The 20,325-nt window shown below is 42.0% G+C and overlaps 1 protein-coding gene across 1 annotated transcript in view; it reads left to right on the top strand.

Annotated features, from left to right (window-relative positions):
* The window catches only part of LOC147711447 (calmodulin-binding transcription activator 1-like), a 1,194,547-nt gene that overhangs the window by 296,712 nt on the left and 877,510 nt on the right, over nt 1–20,325 (top strand). Inside the window, exon 3 of the mRNA XM_086919489.1 lies at nt 14,227–14,367. Coding sequence (XP_086775615.1) covers nt 14,227–14,367 — 141 coding nt within the window. The remainder of the gene's footprint in view (nt 1–14,226; nt 14,368–20,325) is intronic.

Here is a 20,325-nt window from a genome sequence, read left to right as displayed (position 1 = left end):
GAAATTGTTGTTCCATCTTGATAACTGCATTGTGCTCTTTGCGTCACAGGTTAGTGGACATAATAAAGTTGTCAAGAGTTAGGAGACCCCAGCGCTGTTGAGGTGCAGTTCGCTGCCTGGCTTGGTCAAATGAGATATTTTCTTGACAGCCAATGTCTTTCTTCTCTGCAAATATTATACACCATTCACATAACACATCGCAAGCACTGTTTTATCAGGATTGAGCTCCAACTGCTCCAACCTCTGGATTTTGCTCACATTTCATCAAGCAACCACATTTGTTCTGAAACTAAAAATTATATCCCTAAAATTTTAAGGTGGTAGTGAGCTCTCTGCAATTCCCTTATTTTTTTTTTAATCAGCTTGTTGTATGTGCTGAGTTAGAAATATGATCTAGGAGGTCTGTGTTCTCTTACAAATGTCACCACCAAACTAAGGGTGAGTGTAACTTGTGTAATTTCGTGTAGCGCAATCCTGAAAAATGACCCAAAATTTACGTGAGAGTACGTGAAAAGAGTAATTCTTCATTTAGCAATATTTTGTTAGTGTAAAAGTGACCCTTGCATTTAAAATTTACGCGGAGATGAAAATAGCGCTAACTGTAACAGGACATAAACAGCAGCACAAGCAGCCCTTCATGCTCACTAAAACTGCTTTTGTGGTAGGATTGTTTTCCTCCAATTTACTCTTAATTGTACAAGCGGAAATAATCACATTATGATCGGTAATTCTGCATCAAAGAGTAACACAGAATTTTCAAAATTACTCCAACTACTTGGGCGTAATTAAAATTCTATCCAGGCCTACACCAAACCGTACTGTGTGCTTCTAGCAGATTTACTTTGCATGACAGAAGCATGGCAAGGACATCTCATTCTTGTGTCCATATTTCAAACAAAGGAATCCGGAATGGTCCTCATAACAAATGTAAAATGTTTTAACCTTACTTCTGCACTGACACACTCATCCTCTCATCATTAAATTCTTGTTTGTCCCTTCCACCCACTTTCCCCCTACTGTAGATGACCCCCCTCCAAATGATGCCCCTCCGGTACCCCCCATTCCATCCCACAAAGAACCAGAACACCCCCACCAATAACTTATATACAAATGCAAATGGTCCAAATTCAAACGCATCTCTAAAAAGTCCTCAAAAATACTATCATGCTTGAAGCCGACCTCCCACCTTTCCAACCCTCTCCCCTCCTCACTTGTCAAAAATCTCATACACATCATCTCACCAACTTGACCCAAAATCATCAACTCCTCCCTATCCAGTGGCTCCATGCCATCTCCTCTTAAACTCAGCCAAAACACCCCCTTCTCAATAAGCCAGACTCTGACTCCAATTACCTCAACAACTACATACCTATAACCAACCTCCCTCTCCTTGCCAAAACTGTGGAAAAATGCATGCTCTACCATCTAAACAAACCACATCAAAAACTTCAATTTATATGACATCTTCCAATCTGGATTCAGGAAAGGCTGCAGCACAGAAACTGCAATCCTGAACATCACTGATGACTTACATTGATCCTACGACGCCTGCCTCCTAATCCTCTTGGACCTCTCCTTGGCCTTTGACACCATCAATCCCATTTAATCAAAATAAATAATTCCATACCTCCAGCTGCACTAGTCAAACAAGGAGTTCTCCAATGCTCAATCCTATCCCCTGCCTTGTTCAACCTCTACATGAAACTCCTTGGTGGGATACTAAAACAAGCCAAGACAGCCTACCATTGTTACGCTAATTAAACCCAAATCCACATCAAAATCTCATCACCTAATGGCATCCAACACCTGATAACAAGCTCTCCCTGAAACAAACCTGACTTACCAACAACCACCTGAAACTTAACCCCAGCAAAGCTGAACATCTCCTCATCCAGCCAAATACTATCCTGCTCCCTATTCACAACTGGCTTGACAACCTAACAGCACTAAACTGTAAACTATCCACCTCCAATTCGGTTAAATCACTTGGGATCACTCTCGACAAGAGCCTTAACATGAAAGACCCCATCAACGCCTCAGCATAAAGTGCTTCCTTTAGGCTAAAACACCTCAAAAACATTAAACCATTCATCCCCCTCGATGACCCGATGATCAGGCATAATAACCCAATCCCTTGTCTTCTCCAAATTAGACTACAGCAACGCAACAATCACTGGCACCCCAAAAATCCACCTTCTACCAATGAAGTCCAAATTTAATACAGTGGCAGACCTCCTTTTGGAGAGAAACAATACAACCACATCACTCCCACACTCAAAAATCGTAATTGACTACCAATCAAAGCGAGAAGTATATTCAGAACAGCTTGCATAACCCACAAAGCCTTCTACTCCGGACAGCCAATAAACTCTCGAACGTGGGCCAAAAGAAACCACTATATAGCTCTAACACTCCTCTCCTGGTTCCACCCAAATTGAAGACAAATAAATCTCTCACCCACTCCTCCTTCAGGAATGCAACTAGAATTTGGAATGCCCCTCCAAAAGAACTACATGGCAGCCAATCTTACCTACACTTCAGTAAAAAAAGCTCAAACTATCTCTTCTCAACAAATACCCAAACCCTCCCACTTAAATGAGATATTCCTACCAAGCTACACATCCTGTCATGGGAACAAACTGCCCCACCTGACCTATGATGCTATGCCCCATGCATTAGTCTCCTTTAACTACCTCTTAACTGCATTTACAATCCTCTCCTTCCCCCACTGTATATTTAACCCCTTTTATGTATTGCGTTTTACTGTATGCTTCCTACCTGTATTATATGTCCTGTAATCGTTGTTCATCCATCCCCTGTAAAGCACACTGATGCCCTCGGGACAAGTTTACGCTATATAAAACTCTAAATAAATAAATAAATATCCATGAAGTGGAGGCAAGAGAAAGATATTAGGGAAATGGGGAAATATATTAAAAAAAGACAGCACAAACAGGGGACCTTAAAAGAGAGACGTGATAAAGTACTTAGAATGAGCCATGGCAGAATAATAGAATGAGGCAGGAAAAGTGATTCAGAGATATTTCAAAGAAAGGTAATATGGTTAAAAGAAAAATGGATGCAGAAAAAGTAAGTGGTAGAAATTGGGCTTTTGACTGGAGGGGGTGTGCTCCGTCGAGCTTGATAAGCACAATCTGACTAGGCCATAGCATAGTTTTAAGTGAATATCTGCTTAATCCATGGTAGCTCTGTCCCAAGCAGAATACAGTTCCCCAGATAAATAAGGGCTAAGTTCAAGCTGTACCAAGTAACATTAAAGTTAAGACCCCAACTCAACAAAATTACCAAATGAATTCAATTTTTTTTAGAAAAGGTTAATGAACAAAAAAGACACACATATTAAAATAAGATTACTAGAACCAGAGATAGAGTTCTTTTAAGTTTAAAGCCAAAAAGCAGCAAGAAAGCGGCCATCAGAGTCAATCTTCATGGCAGACCTGGATCCAGGTGCAATATCAGGTTGACCTCAATAGGGTGGGGTCAGGTGAGCTTAGCCGGTCAAATATGCACAAATATTAATGTTGGACGTAATTTTTTTTCTGATTCTCCAAATACTTCAGTGGGACAAGGCAGGATGCTGAAGTTGGCAAGAGTCCCTTGAAGGCATTGAGCTTCTGCTGAAGCCTTCAGTTTTGGTGCCAAAAGCTCAGAGTGGGAACAGGTCAGATTTTGTAGCTGCCAATATCATTTCTCTGCAATGTTTACTCTCCACTGTCCTTGCCCAGTCCTAGGTTTTACTTTCTGACTTAGTCACCTCTTTGGTTCTGAAAAGCATTCAATGGAAATGGGCAGAATGCCCTAGACAGGTGGGGTTTGATGAGTCTAAATATTTTAATAGGGAGGTCTGACTGATATTTTGTTTAGAAAATGGCTTTATTGATGTTAATGCATAAGTCTTTCACTGAGTGAGAAGGAATGAGTATCTGGTCGAGTAGGCAGGACAAATCCCACCTGTAGAGCTATGCAAGTTTTTGGCACTATCAGCCAAATATTACACATGGCCGGGTACTGCATAGGTCCCCTTTTCTTTAATACCCAAGACCGCCCTTGGATGAGGACTCCCTCCCTCCTCCAAGGCAAGCATTTCAGACCACACTCTTTTGAATTAGGGGAGTAAACCCCTCGGGCGTATTTATTACATAATTAAAACCATTGATATTATTTACATTATGTACAATTACGCAGAAAGTCTGGATACCTTGATCGAGACACAGGGTTCCTTGTCTAATCTACACATGTATATACATTACTTTCTACTTGTCCCCCCACTAGAGCCTACGGCAAGGTCAATGACTGGCTGCCCCAGATCCCGTTAAGACGACAAAGACTTCACTGGAGTAGGCTTGCGTACAGCTTATCGGACGGATATTTTCCCCTGGGCCGCCCCTATGCCCTGAGCCGTAACTCCATAACGGGGGCTGCAATTCTTGCGCCCTGATGTGCATGCACAGGCCCACTGGAAAGAGTGACTCCCCTGGCTCCCGCACCCCGACAGCCTACTGACCGACTGTCACCTCCCCTGGAGTTGTAAACGTTGCGTAGCAATTCCAGCATACCTGACAGATGTCTCCCCCGGGCCCCCTCTACACCCAGAGCCTTAACGCCATAAAGGGGCACAGCAATTCTGCATCCTTGCACCCTTGTGCGCATGCGTGTACGGCAGCCTACTGGAAGAGTGCCTCCATGGCCCGCACCCTTTGAGTCCGTCGACTGGCTGCAACTGCCTCTGGAATTCCATGTGAGACCCTCTGTCCCCCCCTCGGGTGTCACCATTTGATAAATGGTGATGCCTGCTTCTACCGGAACTATGCTCACCAAACATGACCTTACCACCTGACCAAGGACACAAATTAAAAATACGACAATCATACCTGCAACAAAATACAATATACTGACACTTATATTACACATTACCATAGCATCATCACAACTTTACATTAAACATTACCTGTATCTCAAAAAACGACATATACTGACACTTTTATTACACATTACCATAGCATCAACACATAACTTTACACATTACCTGCAACTAAAAATGACATATACTGACACTTTTATCACAAAATACAAGAATCATCACAATTCACCATCTTTCATTACCCATGCCCCTGGAGATACCTGCTACGACATTTAAGAAAACAAATCCAGACACATATGACTGCAACACTCCTCTGAACTGCCTGCCTTAGGGGATGGTGGGTGGGGAAAAACAAATTATGGGCCTTTTGCAGGCCCGGACCCGTATGCTGGCTGTGGGGGGGGGGGCGAGAGAAGAAGGGACTGTTCCTGCTCCCCTCACCCCCTTTTTAAAGGGGGCACAGGACAGACCGGTCTAAAGCGGCCTGCCCCGACGTCTTCAGGTCGCACTGAACCGGAAGCACTGAAGTGCTTCCGGTTCGCTCCCCCATGTGGCATTGGTTGCTCAGGGGAGGTGGGCCACTGCGTCATCACGGGTGCGGTGGCCCCCCACCTCCTCCGAGCCCCCAGGGACTGGTGCGACCTCCATAATGACGGCCCGTGCCATGCAGCGCTTGGCCTTGCCCAATCTCTGTTTTGTTTTTGACTAGTGAGATCAATTATACACTATTCTAGGGCAATATACTGGGTGAGTGATACATCCATTTCAACAATATGGTGAGTATAATCAGCACGGTATTGAAATGATATAGCCGTGGTCAGCTCTAGAAAAAAGCAAGAGCAGGTGGATATGAAGTTAATTAGACAAAAACAACATTAATCCCCGAGGAACTCCACATGGGTTTGTAATGGGGAAAGCAGTAATTAAGCCCAACTTTCACAGTGGGCTAAAGCCAGAAGAAAGGAGCAGAACCAATTCATTTTTTTATCGTATTAAAGAAACAAAACCACGTGCTGGACATATTAAAACTAATTAAACAGACACCAAAGCCACGAGGACAAGAAAACATACACATTCATTCACAAAGTCAGCTGTGTCCAAGGTTTGTGAATAGTCGTCCATACATGGTTACAGTAGTTATTTCAGTTCTACAACTTAATGCCCCATGGCTCCGCATTCCAACATTTATTTACATAAATCCTTAATTGTGGGGGAGGGTTTGCAGCTCGATCTCAGGAATTTCATAGTTAGTTTGATAACGTACAAGACTAAAAAGGTAGTTTGTCTGAGCACGCTGGATTGTAGTTTTGTAGTTCTGCTCCGCTAGAGCATTTTCTGAGATTTCCTAGTATGTATGTATGTATTTTACACTTATAAAGTGCGCCGTAACCCTACGGCATCCTGGCAATAAGACAGAGTAAAAAGAGGTAGAAAGCAGCTTCGAAGACTGACCAGTCAGCTGATTATACTCTGGGAAAGAGCCAGGTCTTGACTTTCTTTGGAAACAACAGCAGATCCTGAATTTGCCTCAATTCTGGAGGGAGGCTATTCCATAATAGGCTGCTACGCCAAACGCTCGCCCTCCCATTGTAGATCTCTTGATCCTCAGAATGATTGCCTGATTAACTGTCAAAGAACGCAGGCTACGTGCAGGTACGTACCATCCAAACCTGGCCTGAAGCGGTTTGGGTCCAAGTCCATGAAGCGCTCTAAAGACAATGCGCAAGGATCTGAACAAAATCCTTTGTCTCGCCGGGAGCCAATGCAGCTCAGCTAAAGCCGTAGATGTAGAAGACTCACGCGTTCTCATAAGGACAAGCTTTGATGCTGCCGCCTGGATACTCTGGAGTAGTGAGACCAAATAACTCGGGGACTCCAGTAACAGAGCATTACAGTAGTCCAGACGGCCGAGAACAACACTCCCAACCACTATGCCTCTGACCTGAGGCGGCAATAGTGGTAGTACCTTATGGAGTCCTCCGATGAGCATGTAACAGTACCTGACTAATTTTTTTACATGCGATTCCAGGTTAAGCTTCTCATTGAAGCTAACCCCCAGATTGTGTACCATGCTTACAGGGATAGGCCAGAAGTCAGATGGCAAAGCTGTCGGCACTCTGTCCACCCCACAGTGAAAAATCTCTGTCTTGTCGTTGTTAAATTGCAGAGCGTTGTTTCTCAGCCATGACACCATTTCACTCATACACTTTGTTTCTTGGGAGTCAGCATGGTCACAATCCAAGGAGACAATCAATTGAGTGTTGTGAGCGTAATTAACCACACTTATATTGTTGGCTTTAATGACATCCATCAATGGCCGCATATAGACATTAAATAAGATGGGACTGATTGAGAACCCTTGAGGGACCCCATGCTTACTGAAAGAAAAATTTGAATGAAAAGGAGGCAAAGCGACAGCCTGCTGTCTACCTGCCAGATAAGACTGAAACCATTGCAAGGCCACGTTTGTCACCCCAACTTCTTCTAGTCTTGCCAGTAAGACAGCGTGATTTACCGTGTCGAATGCGGCGGACAGGTCCAACAAAATCAATGTCTCAGATTGCCCCCTGTCTGCACGCATCCGAAGATTGTCAACACAGTAGCCAACGCTGTCTCAGTCCCATGACCTGGCCGAAACCCAAATTGGTCTTTCCCCAGCTTATTATTACCTTCCAAAAAGCCAGAGAGAGCTTGGCTCACCAGGTTTCAAATGAAACTCATTTCATTTGAATAACTTACGGGTGCAACAACCCTGTGTCCTGGCGTAGGGCAACTAAATTGGTTACAACTGAATACACCTGAGCTAGTACCCGTGCTCTCACTGTTGAATCTGAATTTGACCAGAATTGATCGTCTTAACCTTTGATGTCAAGTCTAGTTTCAACATCCGTTTTAAGCAGGGGAAAAAGAGAATAATAGTACACACATAATGATTTGGTTTTGTACATGACGTGCTTTCAAATAAATTCATCCGCACATGGTGTGTAACATCTGGGACAGTCCACTTTACAATCACCCCTCTTAATAATTTATTGGGGTTATGTTGGAAGTCACTAAGTAAAATTATACGCCACATGGATTGTTTGAATTTCAACAAAGGAGTAACTAAAAAGTTTGTGCATGATTCATATAGTGATTGACCTTCACCAGTTTGGAACCGATGCCTCAAAGTGTTCCTCATCATCACTCATGAATAAGAAGCAAATAGTACAGATTGATGTGATTCTACATCCCACCAGAGGATGGAACACCACAGCTAGGCCAATATGGATGGCTCTATGGATGAGAAAATCTTCAATTTTGAATATATTTGAATAACAAGGTGAAGGTTACCAAGCTCTGATGTTAACTAATGGAATGTTTTGAACTTTGTCCCATCAAATAACGGATTCATTCAGTAAGTCATTTATACTTTATTCGGTTTAAAACAACCATAAAAGCATACAGATAAAAACATTATAACATCCTTTAATTAGTTACATTGATATATATACAGAACTGATTCACTTTGTGTAATGCTCTGGCTTTCCATACTAAACAAGTTCAATCATGAAAGATGGTGGGAATTAGGATGGTCCCTGGTGGTCAATCCCGTATTCAGTACCAGCATTTTCCTGTAGTGCGTCACACTGCCAGAATCTGACAAAGAAAAGCAGAGTTTTAAAGTGTACTTCTTACAAAGAACAGCCACCAGCAACTCAGATACAAGGGCATCATGTTGTGTATAAACAAGTGATTTGGTTAGAAAGGATAAGATTAAAAAACATGTTTGCTGCCCTCAGCTCCCTAAAAGTTATAGTACTAATTCAAGGGAGTAATGTTAACCTCTTCTCCATTTTTTTCTGTGACTTGATAATCTATTGTATGGAAAGCTCAAGACAAATCTAGGCGCACGAGGCCCAGTATCAAAGATAAGTGTGCACTGCCCTTGTCTGCACCATGATGCACCTTTGACTGGGTGTACCATGTGCAGTCCAGATTAGTTCACCCTATAGCAATGAAAGTGCTGTCCCCAACACATCTGCAAACCTGTGTCTGGCTTTGGGTCAGGGATTTAATGAAAGGCAGACTGCTGCTTGAAACCAACGACCCGACTTTCACTTTCCAGAGAGCGTTTGAAAGGGTGGCAGAGGACCCAGAATTTGAAGGGGTGGCAGAGGACCCCTCTAAGCAAGCACAGTGAGTGACTGCATCCACCTACAGGGGGATGTCTGGGGATCCATAGTATCCATTATTTCTCTTTTCAAGTGATGCTCCCAGGGTGGCACAGTGACTGTGTACCACCGGTATGTGACAAATGTGACACATACTTTGTGCGCTTCCTTTCTGCCTTTTTGCCTCTGTGGCTGTGCAGTATATAGATGTGGGAATAGAGACAACGTGTTTCGTCATTTCCATGGGGCCACAGACATAACAAATGAGGGAGCACCCCCTTAAGATCGCAATAGCTCCACATGTACGCTAGCACGATCTGTATTACAGTAGTCTGTGTTCTGTTCTGCAGAATCAAAGTTCTGCAGGGCTTTAAATCGGGTGCACATGCCCATAGTGCCCCTGAGATTCCTATGATAATACGGCCCCAGAATGTCCATATGTGCTCTGTCAATATTCCAGCATGCACTATAGACCAGTGAGCGAGACATTTCTGTGCTATCTTTTGAACAGAAACCAGGTTAGCAGCTGTCCAAGAGGTGGTGTTTGCGCATGTGTGATTACAGATAACCACATACAACCTATTGTAGTAAAATCCTTCTCAGGTTTAGGAGGAGTGCAGGGGGCAGTAGTTTTAGGGCATATCAGCATTTAAATTAGGTGTGTTAAAGAAGTGTGTGGTGATATCTTTTTTAAATGGGTCTGGTGTCCACCCCATCCGGGAGCAAGACATTAATGATCTTCTGCAATGGATGCAAGGAAATGTCCCAATGACAGTTAGGCACCTTATTGGGAAAATCCACCTTCTACAGAGACCACTGTGTATAATCAAGGTGACAGTCAATCAGTCAAGAGTTAGTAAAGTCTAACTCCTCACCTGTGAGGTTCTCAAGGCACTGGAGGGGTGGGTAGCAGATCCGTCTAAGTGCAGAGTCATTCGAAGAGCCAGGTCTTGAGGTCCTTCCGGAACTGGGGTAGGGTATTGTATTGTAATTCCAGTTAGAATGTTCAAGGTATTAGTGTACCCATTAGAGACATTTGAGTGTATTGGTCACACCTTCTAATCCTAACGAGAAAGGTCTGTTGGCTAAAGATGAGCCATGAGTCATCTGTGTGTAAAAGGTTCCAACCGGAGGTATAAACAGCACTGCACTGACCTCTATGAATGAACTTAAATGTATTCAGTGCTTTAAATGGACAGGGACTGAGTTCCCACACTTCTCACCATGGGCTCAATACATGCAATGAGACAGCACTTACACTTCCCAGGGAAACATTAATTTTCGGAATCTGAGCAGAGGGAATGAGGAATTACCGTTGTATTTGAAATAACGGTCCCAACAGACATTCTTCATTACATAAAAGGTTTCTTGGCTGAGGGGGGAGTTCAATTCAGAAATCCTGTAATTTTAACAACCCTGCTATTCATGGAACACCCAGTATCGTTAACTTCAGGGGTGCGCAATTAACTACCCCACGTTCAGGGAGCTTGTAATATGGCACTTTGCAAAATGTTTGAAGATGCAGTTAGCGTGAAAGTGCAATTTACTATTTTGATCCCTCCTAGGGAAGAAATTTCTGTTATAAGAAATTCTTTATATTGACCCCAATACATGGGGTGATTTAGGACAGCCCCCAATCCCAAGTTATTGTAATTCAAGGATGCATATGTTCATCAACTCGGAGTGTGATGGAAAAGACTGTCCTAAGGATAATGAACCCTACAATATACTACCTTTGTAGATTTGTATCACAATGACAATGAGACCCCATGATACTCCATCCAAAACTCACATTCTCCTTCCTTTAACCCACACTTATGACTGTGAAATATCCACCTCACTAGCAGTTTTTCCATTGAAGTTAAGTGTCGCCTTCACCCATAAGAAAGTTTCTGTGAGATTTGTAGGTCAGGTGATACTTTTTACGCACCGAGTTTCACCTAATAATTAACCCCATAACTATTTCATCTAGGTGCGGCAAAATCAGAGGCAAATTTGAAAGCCATTGATAGCCTGATAGATGCAAAGATCACAATTCATGAGTATACATGCTGTATTGTAATTTCTTTATTCTTTTTTAGTCCACAATGTACTGTAATATTGTAATGAAATGCTTACCTTACAAGCTGTTGCATGATAACCCATAACTGTTCAATTTTAATTGTTATGTATTTTTTCCTATTACTATTCAAGACTCTGGGACGGATTTGTAGTTTGGCTGACAGGGTACTACATCACAAGTATGATGGAGTACCCTGTCTGACAAACTGATGGTCTTTCCATCCTATTCAGTGTAGGCATGAGCGGATTTTGCGGATTGGCAATCCGCGAATTTGCGGATTTGCGAACTCGCAATCCGCAAAATCCGCGAATTCCCGCGAATTTGCGGATTTTTTTTTTTTTGTGTTCGCCCGTGTTTCTGCCAGTTCGCGAGGGTTTTTACAATTTCGCAATTTGCGAACTTACCTGTCGGGTCGCAAGTTTTGCGAACTTGTTGTTTCTACGTGTCCAACCTGTTTGGGACACTCTTCTTCATCACTGCCACTCTCTGTCACCACTGCCACTCTCTGACTACTCATGCCACCCTCTGGCCCACCCATGCCACCCTCTGTTTCATCACCACACCCTCTGGTTGTCCAGTGTACATTATTTTCGGCAAAGCAAAGCACACCTTCCCTGCCTCAAGTGACCTGAATTAATTTGGGGCTGATTAATGTGTCACAGAATATTTTTTTAGCTGGCACCTGCTTCCTTAGTGCGCCCTGATTAGTGATCTTTTGCACTTGCTAAGTGCTTTCATTGTTGCAAAATTAGTTACAACACCTGCCCTGCCCCAACTGACAATAATGAATTAGGGGCTGATTAATGGATTTTAACTTCCAGCCTGGCTCCTGCTTGTCTCCCTTAGCTGTAATTCATGACCTTTGTGGCATATGTGTAACTATTCTGAGGTTCAGAGCAGGGTCACATAATAGTTTCAACTGGCAACTGAACTCTGGAGGGGCCCCTCAGGAAGCACTACAGGAAATGGCTACTAATGATGTGCCTGAACTTTTGAACCTGGTAAGTAGTTACTTTCAGTTTTGCTTAGATCATATTTCTGCAATTTCGCACTTATTCGCGGGGCGCGAACTCACGCGAACAGTGCGAGCAGTGCGAGCAAAATCCGCTGCTCGCGGATTTGCGGATTTTGCAGGAAATTCGCAAATCTCGCGGATTGCGGATTTCCCGAAAATCCGCAAAATCCGCGAGCGGAACGGATTTTCCGCCCATGCCTAATTCAGTGTCAGGAGGACTGTCAGCTTTCTGTTGAATGAGTGCCTTTGAGCTACTCCTATGGTCTTTCGAAGAAATGGCATTACACCACCCGTCCTAATTAAGGTGTATACTCTGATATATTTTTTTTCTATCTGTCACTGCCAGGTAAAACCTGGTATTGACGGACAAAAAATACAGTGGCCAATGAAACTCCCCTCCCCCACGTGGAGATGGGGGGCGGAAAGATTCCTTCACTTTCTTCTTTTTGCAAAAAAAAGTTGTTAAAGATTCATGGATAGCCATTATAATTGAATGTGACTCTCTGCCAACCATTTTGTACCATAACAACAACGTCTGTGGTGGCAATTACTGTCAATGTACAGAGATCACTGCTGGGCTAATCAATACATTTGGCAGACCTCAGTCATGAGGGTGGTGGGAGTAATTCCTCCCCCACCCTCTTGGGTGCAGTCCCATCTGTCAAACTGGCCCCCTGTAAATAAAAATGTATTCTGACTTATCATTATCCCTAGTGATTTTGAAACTCTGGGTCAGATGTATGAAAGGAAATTGCATTTCTTAACGGACCGAATTACAATTTCGGTATTTTAAGAAATGCAGTACTGCCTTTCAATATGTACAACGGCCTCAATGTAGTCTCAAAAGGCAGTTTTCACCCAGTAAAAATTACATGTTGCAATTCTCTAAAAATGAAATTGCAAATAGGGATTTCCTATTTGTGGTGTACTGGGCACATGTACAAAGCATTTCCTAAACGCAAAATGGGCATTTAGATAATGCTATTACCACCAACTTCCAGTCGATGGTAACCATGTGCAATTTAAAAAGGCACCCCTAATTGCTTTTTTTGCAAGTGCCATAAAGCGCACACATGCCAGTAGGGCATGTGGTTTTGCTTTACATGTGCATCACTTATTTGGGGTCGGTGCATCAAGGGGGCATTAGGCCAATAGATACCCTTGGTTTTACATTTTCTAATTTGCGATTTCCTACTAGGAATTCGCAAATTCGGAAATGCAAAACCTTTGGAACAAATGGTTTAGCTTTCCCTAAATAGCGATTGCCTAGCCTAATCTGTAGGAATCATTATTAGGAAAATCGCTTTTTTGTATATTCCATTTTGCATTTCCTACACAGAGATTTCTTAGGATTCACTATTTAGGAAATGCAAAAACAGATTTTCTAACATCTGGCCTAAAGTGTTATTCATTAATTTTCATTGGGGTGCTGCCGAACATAATTGTAAGCAGTGGAGATGCTCTGTTTCCTTTGGGATATATTTGTTAAAACTGACCTAGTCAAAAGCAATGAAAAGGAGGATTGTATCTAGTCCTCTAGTTGACTGAGTGTGCATGTTGGCATGTGTATGGATAGGTACCTGTATACCTAAATAGAGAGACAGAGCACTGAACATGGATGGGAGTCCTGGGATATTGTGGTATTTTGTTTTTAGTGAGGCTCTACATTTATAGGCGGTGAGACCCATCATGTAGAGACGTCATCTGCCCTGATGTAGTGAGCGTTCATATCTTTTTAGAGTGGCAATTATGTTGTTGACAGAAATACTGTTCCAGATCGTGAGGGTGTAAATAGAGAAGGCATGCCTACTTCTGTTTCATGTTTTTATGCAATGCATGAAGTATTTAATACCCTGTTCTGTAAAAATACCTCAGCACGTGGTAAATATTACACTAGCAGAAATACCATCACCTTCCTTCCTTTCGAGTCCAGATGGGGACGTTTTTGCATCTCTTCATCATCTAGGCGTGTAATCCTAAAGAACGTGTCATTTGATAGCATAACTTCCTCGTCTCATACTGAGATCTGAACACCTTTGCATTTCTTCAACCTAACAGTAAGTCTGTGTGATGAACGCCTCCTGACTAGTGATCTCTGATGCTCTCTCCACAGTTCATGGTATTAAGTGGACATGCAGCAATGGCAACAGTAGCTCAGGATTCTCCGTCGAACAACTTGTCCAGCAGATCCTCGACAGCCACCAGACCAAACCTCAACCTCGGACGCACAATTGTCTCTGCACTGGCGGTCTGGGTAAGTTTGAGGGTCCTTTTTGGAGCCATATTTGAAGTCGGTGGCATGCTGGCTCAGCAGATACATACAGTACAACTGTTATCTTGAAGATATGTTCTCACTTAATATATTTTAATATACTGCATGAGAGCTAATTTTAAATAAAGTAGTTTGTGCACACCAGACTTAGCAATAAATAAGTACAGTTCTATTAATGACATTTTAACTATTTTACACCTGAACCTGTGACAGAATATTATGTGGAGACCTGTCCCGACATTCTGCACAAGGCACTTCTCATAGCACAGCTATAGACGAGCAACTAACCCAAACTCATTAACGCAATTGCATTAAATCGTATAACAACACATGCAGAAGAAGTAAAATAAGAGTCAAGATCCTATTCTGCTTTTGATGAAAAATTTTATGTCATGGGTTTATTTAAAGAGATAACGGGTAAGGCTGCAGGTGATCAATAAACAGTAAGTGATGGGACCCACGTTTTTGAGTCTTAGAGTTAGAACCAAAACAACATCTCACATCAGAATAATGAATCACAAAACTATGGAGCGTGGGACTTATTTTTCATCATCAAACTTTGACCCACAGTAAGAGCGCAAGAGGCAGAAAATTGAAAGAAGAATTGAAACAGACAGAAGTATGAGAAAGACCGGGAAATTGAAAAGCTCATTTGAGAAGAAAATAAGGGTGAAAAGTAACCTGCAAAAGTGAGATAAAGAGACAAAATGTAGGGTGGTGGAAGAAAGAGGCTTGAAGTGGAATCAATACTATGGAAAAAACAACTGAGCTGATGCAATTGTTATTTATACATACATATATATATATATATATATATATATATATATATATATATATATATATATATATATATATATATATATATATATATATATATATATATATATCTTATTCCCAATTTTTTAAATACATTTATATATCTTTTTCAACGTTTATATGCACTGAGCACTTTTTAGACAATGCAGATAAAACATTGGGTTTTATGTCCGGGCTCGGACTATTAGCCATGGAATTTTGTAAAGAACTTTGTATGCAAATTGTCTATTTATCGGTTTCTTTAAAGACAGTCATTATAAGGCATTATTTTTGCACACATAAAAAAAGGAGTAATTTCCGTTGTGTACTGTAATTGCGTAATTTTGCACATACTTGGGTTTACAGGCATTTATGCCGATATATGGTTTAAATTCTGGCGTTTTATTGTCTTTTAGAATTTTAACATGAACCAATGCGTAATATTGCACAAACAGTGGATCTAAAGCATTTATGCTGCTATATTTGAATTCTAAAAATGTGATCAATTTTAGAGTTTTTTTATATTGTAAAATGTCATGAAATTGTATTGCACATATTTATTATTTATTTAATATTTATGGCATTATATTTGCACATTTAGAATATATTGCATACTTTTATAATGACTACTAGAGAATGAAACCGTTTAGAGTATATATAAACAACATGAATGCTGGACGGCATACTTGGTAAAAGAGAGAAAAAATGAGAAAAAATGCATTGTCACAAGTAGTATGTTTTCACTTTTTAGCACCACGTGGTGAGAATGGTTGAAAAAAATAAGTATTTAATGTGGAAGGTTACTGCATGGTCGCCATGTGATCAAGGTCACTTGTTAACCCAAACGCGTCATGCCTGAGAAGATCCGTGATGTGAGAGAATAAAGCTTCCTAAAATATTTATTTGCTGCGTGGTGGTACGTTATTCTGCGGTACGAAGTATGCTGGATGCAGAGTGTACAAAGTTGATATATATATATATATATATATATATATATATATATATATATATATATATATATATATATATATATATAATTGCATTTATAATTTGTATAATGAACTGTTGGAACAGTGACAAAAGTTACATGACATTCACCCAACAGGGACATTTGACTTTGAGTAGTGCCTTTTTACTGTAGTTCTGTCTAGGTGAATGGTTGAAAAGGGTCAAACAGGCTTTATTGACGTGCATTCCTCTAGTGATGCAAGTGTTTAATATATATATATATATTTCTCTCTCTCTATATATATTTATATATTGCGCTCAGAATTTCCTTTCAATCCTCAGGAAAAAGTCGCAGCACTCAAGAGGGTACGGGTAACCACATTTTTATTTCATATGGAGGAGCTGCACAGACGCGTTTCGGCGTGCTGCCTTCGTTATATATATATATATATATATATATATATATATATATATATATATATATATATATATATATATATATATATATATAGATATATATATATATATATATATATTACCTAATGGCGATAGCGTTGTATAGGGGTAATGTCCTATGTCTATGTCCATGTCTTCATGACGTAGAAAGAAAGAAAACTTTATTTATTGATATAGCATGTTGAAAATGGAGTGCTTTATACACTGACGAAGGCAGCACGCCGAAACGCGTCTGTGTAGCTCCTGCACATAATCAAAAGCTATGTGGACATCGGAATCCCTTTTAGTGCTGCTATATCTTTCTCCTAAGTGAACGTAGGAGAAACTTGGAGCGTAGTGTTTTAGCGGCATTCTCACGAGCCGCTGGCAGCACCAGCCCGCGAGTTGCTCGGGACATCGTGAGAAACGAGCGTTCTAAAAAGTATTCCCGAGCACCGCCATAACCGCCATCTGTGGACTTATCTGAGCGAGGAGAAGGAGCATCGGAGGACGGTACGGAGGAAAGCGCCGGGGGTTCCTGGAGGTTTCCCGTGTCTTCGTCTGGTGAGTGAGTCTCTTCAGTGTTTCACTTTCGCCCGTGTACATATTTGCATGGGCTTGCGGCGATTTAAAGGCAGAGCGTCCAAAGGGCACCCGGTGCAAATGCAGACAGGAGCTACACTCATACAGTAGTGCCGCGCCTCGACCGAGACACAGGCACATCTAAAGCACGGCATGTTTTCAGACTCTGAGCGCCGCACAGCGGCAATGGGCATGTTTAAAGCCCGTGATAAACGGGACAAGCCAGCTGAAACAGCAACAAAAGTGGCAGAACCCACAAACAGCAAATTAAGCGATGCCATGTTCAAATTAGAAAAGCTACATGAACGTGAGGTTCGGAAGTGGTGGGAGGCGACTAGTCTCACCAGCTACATAGAAGAGCAACGTGTACCGCGTGGACTCAGGGTACACACGGTACCATCATACGAAAATCCAGATCCACAATTACTGACGGATTGGGCAGAACACACAGCCTCCTATTGCGAAGGGACACTAAAAATCATTGTTAAATACGCATGGAGTGATAGAGAGAAAGCGCTTGCTGACATCAAAGCACTGGAGGAAGAGCTTGAGAAGGAACAAGATCTTGATCAAGTCACACAGCTGAAAGCGCAAATGAAAACTTGCCTCATCAAGTATGAACAAAAAATAAGAACACGTAAACAAGAAAAGTTCGAATGTGATGAGGATGACTACTTACAAGGGCGTGTTTTGACATATGCCCAAAAATTCGAAGCACCCCGAAAAGCACTCCAGAACATTATTAACGCCACTAAGACGGCGGAAACCGTGACCTTCGAATCAGAGGTCACTGAAAATGAATCCAGTGATGAACAGGGTGACCCTGGCAATCCTGATAATACCCGGAGGAGGAGACGTGCAGATATGCCCAGCAATACTGGACAAACCAGTTTTCACGAGGAGTTCGAAGTCATCAAAAAATCATGGCTATGGGGAGGAAAAAACAAACCCCCAGATACAACACAAACTGCATCACCCGGAGTACAAGGAGGACAAGGAGGTCGGGGGTGGCAAGAGGAGGACGAGGAAGAGCAAAACCCTTGAAATTGGGCCAACCGAACCTACAACAAGAAGAAGTAACACCCATTGACAACTAGGAGATGGCCGGCCTAACAGTGGTCAACTTAACGAATAGAGGTCTAATGAATTGTAAAACTGAGTTACTAAGCTTGGGCTTAACATTCTGTCCCAATAATACCCTAGAATACACACAGACACAAATTGACTTGTTCCGCTTCCCGGGAAAAATTAAAACTTCACAAATGCTTCAAACTCTGACCGCACCTAAAAGATCAAGAGAGTAAAGGCTCTAGAATAACTGCCACTGATACCTTAACAGGGAAAGATATCCCAGCACTTGAGACTTTTGAAGACTTAAGAACTGAACAGTCTGTCCAAACTGGAATGCTGGATTTAGCTCAACGAGCAGAACTCCAAGGCATAGAGCAAGAGAGAGAAGATAGTGGCTTCAAACCCATATCAGTATTTGTCCCACAAGCCCCATGGGATGCAGTGGATGTCTTTGTGGAAGCGATGAACAATGACCTCATGAAATACAGGAAAGCCAACCACCAGATACAGAGCAACATCACACAACAACAGAAATCGGCTCTCCAAGACCTAATGAATGACAACAATGTCATTATAAAACCCTCGGACAAAGGGGGCAATGTAGTACTGAGGAGCAGGGAATATTACAGAGGTGAAGTATTAAGACAATTGTCGGATGACAAATTTTACATCAAATGCAACAACGACCTTTATCAGCAAAGTATAAGTGAATACGATATGCTGATAAGGAAATGGTATGATGCTCAAATGCTCAGCAAGGATGAACATCTATTCCTACGAACCAGCCAACCTCTGACCCCAACTTTCTACCATCTCCCTAAACTCCATAAAGACAGTGTGCACCCTCTTGGCCGTCCAATTGTTTCATCCATAGGCAGTCTCACCGAAAATATGTCTCGGCTAATAGACAGTATCTTATTTCCCTTAGTGATGAACTTAAAATCATACGTCCAAGATACCAAGGACTTTTTGAATAAAATCCAGGACATAAGGTTGGAATCAAACTGCCTCCTGATGGTATTGGACATTTCTAGTCTCTACACGATAATAGAACATGGCCATGGACTATTAGCATTACAACATTTTCTCAATCTTCGCCAAATGAGATTTGCAAAGCACAATATCATGATTTTGGAATTTGTGAAATTTTGTCTCAATAATAACATCTTCTTGTTCGAAGAACAACTTTACAAACAAGTGTCTGGGACGGGGATGGGTACCTGCTTCGCTCCCAGCTACGTGAACCTTTTCGTGGGCTGGTGGGAGGAGCAGCTGCCCAGGAGCTGTTTGGTGGGGGAGGAGAGAGGTGATACAGTATGCTGGCACCGCTATATCGATGATCTCTTCATCATATGGCGAGGCTCAAGAGATACAGCAGAAGCCTATATCAAACTACTCAATAACAACGACTATAACTTGCACTTCTCAGGGACTATTGATCCGGTGGCAGTGGTCTATTTGGACCTGGGAGTGTTTGTAGAAGGGGGCCAGCTTCACACCTCTCTCTATAGAAAAGAAACTGCTGGGAACTCCACTCTTTTCGCCAGCAGCAGTCACCCACCCCAACTAGTGAATAGTATTCCGTATGGAGAACTATTACGGCTCCGTAGGAATAGCTCTAAAGACCAAGATTTTGAAGCGGTTGCTTCAGGTTGTTTGAACAGGTTCAGAGCAAGAGGATATGGGGAAGAATTGCTACAAGACACTTTAAGGAAAGTTAGGAAGATCCCTAGACACACACTACTAACATCCAAGCCATCCAAGAAAGGACAAGGGAAAGAGCTAATGACAGGCGAAGGTAAAGCAAAATTCAGAATGATAACTCCCTTCTCCTCAGGAGCAAAAGATCTGAGAGCCATGCTACAGGAAAACTGGCACATTCTCAAAACTGACAGTGTGCTCAGTGAAGACCTGCCCGCACATCCACTGGTGAAATTTAGTAAAGCCAGATCACTGGGGGATCTATTAGTCACCAGTCATCTTGAAAAACCGCCACCTAGAAACAACACACTGAAAGAAATGAGGGGTTTCTTTCCCTGTGGCCGCTGCAAAGCCTGCTCAGGCAGTAAACGAGTTCTATCCTATGTCATACCTGACACAGGTAGAACG

This window comes from Lissotriton vulgaris, chromosome 5, assembly GCF_964263255.1.
Source record: "Lissotriton vulgaris chromosome 5, aLisVul1.2, whole genome shotgun sequence".
Lineage (NCBI taxonomy): Eukaryota > Metazoa > Chordata > Amphibia > Caudata > Salamandridae > Lissotriton > Lissotriton vulgaris.
The sequence above is the reverse complement of the archived record's forward strand: the minus strand, read 5'-3'. Positions and strand labels throughout refer to the sequence as shown.